This window comes from Monoraphidium neglectum (genome assembly GCF_000611645.1).
Source record: "Monoraphidium neglectum strain SAG 48.87 unplaced genomic scaffold scaffold05160, whole genome shotgun sequence".
Lineage (NCBI taxonomy): Eukaryota > Viridiplantae > Chlorophyta > Chlorophyceae > Sphaeropleales > Selenastraceae > Monoraphidium > Monoraphidium neglectum.
The window spans coordinates 1-2761 of record NW_014008470.1 but is presented as its reverse complement, the minus strand read 5'-3'; the positions used below and the strand labels follow the sequence as shown (position 1 = coordinate 2761).

The 2761-nt window shown below is 65.6% G+C and overlaps 2 protein-coding genes across 2 annotated transcripts in view; both read left to right on the top strand.

Annotated features, from left to right (window-relative positions):
- The window catches only part of MNEG_15248 (hypothetical protein), a gene marked incomplete at both ends in the record, with an annotated part of 1590 nt that extends 980 nt beyond the window's left edge, over nucleotides 1–610 (top strand). Inside the window, one exon of the mRNA XM_014036282.1 lies at nucleotides 470–610. Coding sequence (XP_013891736.1) covers nucleotides 470–610 — 141 coding nt within the window. The remainder of the gene's footprint in view (nucleotides 1–469) is intronic.
- A 1062-nt stretch (nucleotides 611–1672) lies between these two features.
- MNEG_15247 (hypothetical protein) lies at nucleotides 1673–2092 on the top strand (the record flags this gene model as incomplete). Its single annotated transcript, XM_014036281.1, has 1 exon — nucleotides 1673–2092. A coding segment is annotated over one exon (420 nt), but the record flags the coding sequence as incomplete, so codon positions are not given.
- Between the last annotated feature and the right edge of the window lie 669 nt (nucleotides 2093–2761).

Genomic DNA, 2761 nt, shown 5'->3' with positions numbered 1-2761 from the left:
GGGTGGTGGTCGTGGGTGCGAGGGATGTGGAGTGTCTGGGGCTTGGCAAGAGGGCGCGGTGACGACGCTATCTCACTTTTCCGGAGGGAGGGGGCTAGAGGGGGGTGGTTGGTCGTGGCAGCAGGGGTGAGGTGATGGATCAGGGTTGGGCCGGGGGCTGGGGCTGTGCGTGGCATGTGGGTTTGCCTTGTTGGCATGCGGTCGATGGCGGCCATCGCGACTGGGTTGGTCTTCGGCTGGTCGCACCGCAGGGCGCGACCGCCGCAGAAAGGCCATGTTTGCGGCCGGCCCCGTGGGCCGCCCTCCCACCCGATACCACCCACCAGGGCCGTGCCCCTAGCCGCCTCACCTGCTGTGTCCAAGCTATACCCTTTGACCTTCTCCACTGCCCGGCCATGGCTGCAACCAGCCACCCAAACACACTTGTTGCCCCCTCCCCCCCCCCTTGGGGCACCACGCCGCTCTGCAGGTGGCCACCCTTGAGGTAGCCCTCAAGGCGGGCACCGACGCGGTGACGCTGGCCAACCTGATGCCCAGCCGATGGGCCAACTTCATCCGGAACAGCCCTATGGATGAGGTTAAGCCGCTCGGCACGACCACGCGGATCTAATCTGATCTGAACTGATCTGATCTGGGGTGAAGGCGCCGTCGTTTGCTGCCCCGTGTGGTGTATTGCCATTTGTGCTGGAGAGGGGAGGGCCGCGCCGCGCGGGATGCGGGTCCTTTGGAACTGTGCCAGCCAGGTGCGTCGCTGCCGTGTAGAGTCTGTATGAGCAGGGAGTTGTAGGCCCAAACGCGCCGTGGCGCGCCGTAATTGCGACGCGCTCGCGCGATTTTCGCACCCCCGCGCCGACGCTGGCCCCCTCTTGACCCATGCCAGGGTGCGGAGGGCGTTGGATGGTCTGAACAGCCCTTGTCAGCATGTGGATGAATGCGCGAGAGACTCGCTTGGTGCTGAGTCACCGTGAGTCTCTCGCGCCAGACCGCTCATTGTCCATGCGCACATGCAGCGGCCATGTGCACACGGTGGCCTGGGGCAGGCCTTGCTTTGTAAATTGCTGACTTGCGGTCGCACCTGGGCCCTTTTGGAAGACGTTAGCGTGGCCACCATCCACTTGACTTTGACGCGGAGTCAGCAGCACAGGCGGTACGACCCAATGTCAGCGAGCAAGGCGGGACGTGGAACGCGCATATGTCATCGATTTTCACCATTAAATCCCTGTCACCGTCGCAAAGGCGTTGCAGTCACTGCACACGGCCTTCACCACCTGCCGCGCAAAAAGCCCGGCAACATCATCGTCCTCGCGAACTCGTGAGACACACCATCTTCAAAGACACGCATGGTTCACATACTTGCCTTCTAACAGTTACGCAACGTTGCCCCGTCAGCCAACAAATCACCGACAGCCTGATGGCACGCCGGCATCCGTAGGCATGACGCAAGGAAACTTATTAGATGTCTCGGTTTCCGTAGGCTTGGGCGCGGCGCGCACGGACCGTGCGGCCGTCCCCCAGCATGTGAGTGGCAGCGCCACGACGCACTTCACCGCCGCTGGCGTCAAGCCGCAGCTCCCGCTTATACGCGTGTGCGATCAAAACACCAAGGTGGGTTGTGCGCGCCCTGCGCTGGGAGCGGGCCCGGTGATTGGGGCCGCGCGTCGCTGCGCTGGCCATGGGCGATACGTTGGCAAAGGAGCAGCGACCCGTGCACCCGCGCAACCCCCGCAGCCCGCTGCGGCCCCGCGACCCCTGCCTCTCATCCCCCTCCCAACCCAAGAAGGGCGGCCCCTCCGCAGCCGTGGGCGCGGGGGCATCGGCTGCTGCGGCTGCGGCAGCTTCCTACCAGCTCTCTTCCATCCGGTCCGGCCACGCGTCGGACCAGGGGCGCCGCCCCCACATGGAGGATGCAGCAGTGGCGATCGATGATATCGCTGCCTCCGCCGCCGCGCGCCCCGCCGCGCCGTGCTGGGGCGGTGCCGCGGGCGGCTGCCGGCCCGCGGCGCGGTGCGGCGCATGCGGCGGCGGCGCCGGCGGCGCGGCGCCGGATTGGCTGGGCGGCGAGGGGCTGCCTGCCGTCGCTGCCTTTTACGCGGTGAGCTGTTTTAACGATTTTGTTGCCAAGCTGTCCGCCGACCGTGCAGCAGCACTGTGTGGCATTGACCGGGTTACCTCCCCTCGTGGCAGGTCGCGCCTCTGGCTGGGGGGCGGCCCCTACCCCCTGTTGGTGGGGTGGCGCCTGGCCTCTCCTGGATGCACCTTGAGTGTCCACTCCTCCCCTGCCGCGTGCATGCACACACACACACACACACACACACACACACACTCATACACACACAGACACCATACACATGTATACACAAATATGCACTCACACAAATATACACTCACGCATGTCCGTGCACCCAAACACACACACACACGCACACGTACGCACTGCACACCCGCGGGACCACCAGAGCATGCGGCCCGCCCTTCCCCCCCTCCCCCCGGGCAGGTGTTTGACGGCCACTGCGGCGCGAGCGCGGCGCAGTTTGCGGCGGCGCGCGCGTTTGACCGCGTTGTCCTCAGCCCCCACTTTCCCTGGCGCCCCAAAGACGCCCTGGTGCGCTGCCTGGGGGACTTCGGCTGCGCATTTGACAGTGTGAGACGGGTGCGGTCGGGGGCTAGACCTCTCCTCAAGAAAACGGGGTGGAACAACCTGTGTGTGCGTGTGAGTGGGAGTGTGTGTGCGTGCGTGCGCGTGCGCGTAGGGGTGCAGGTG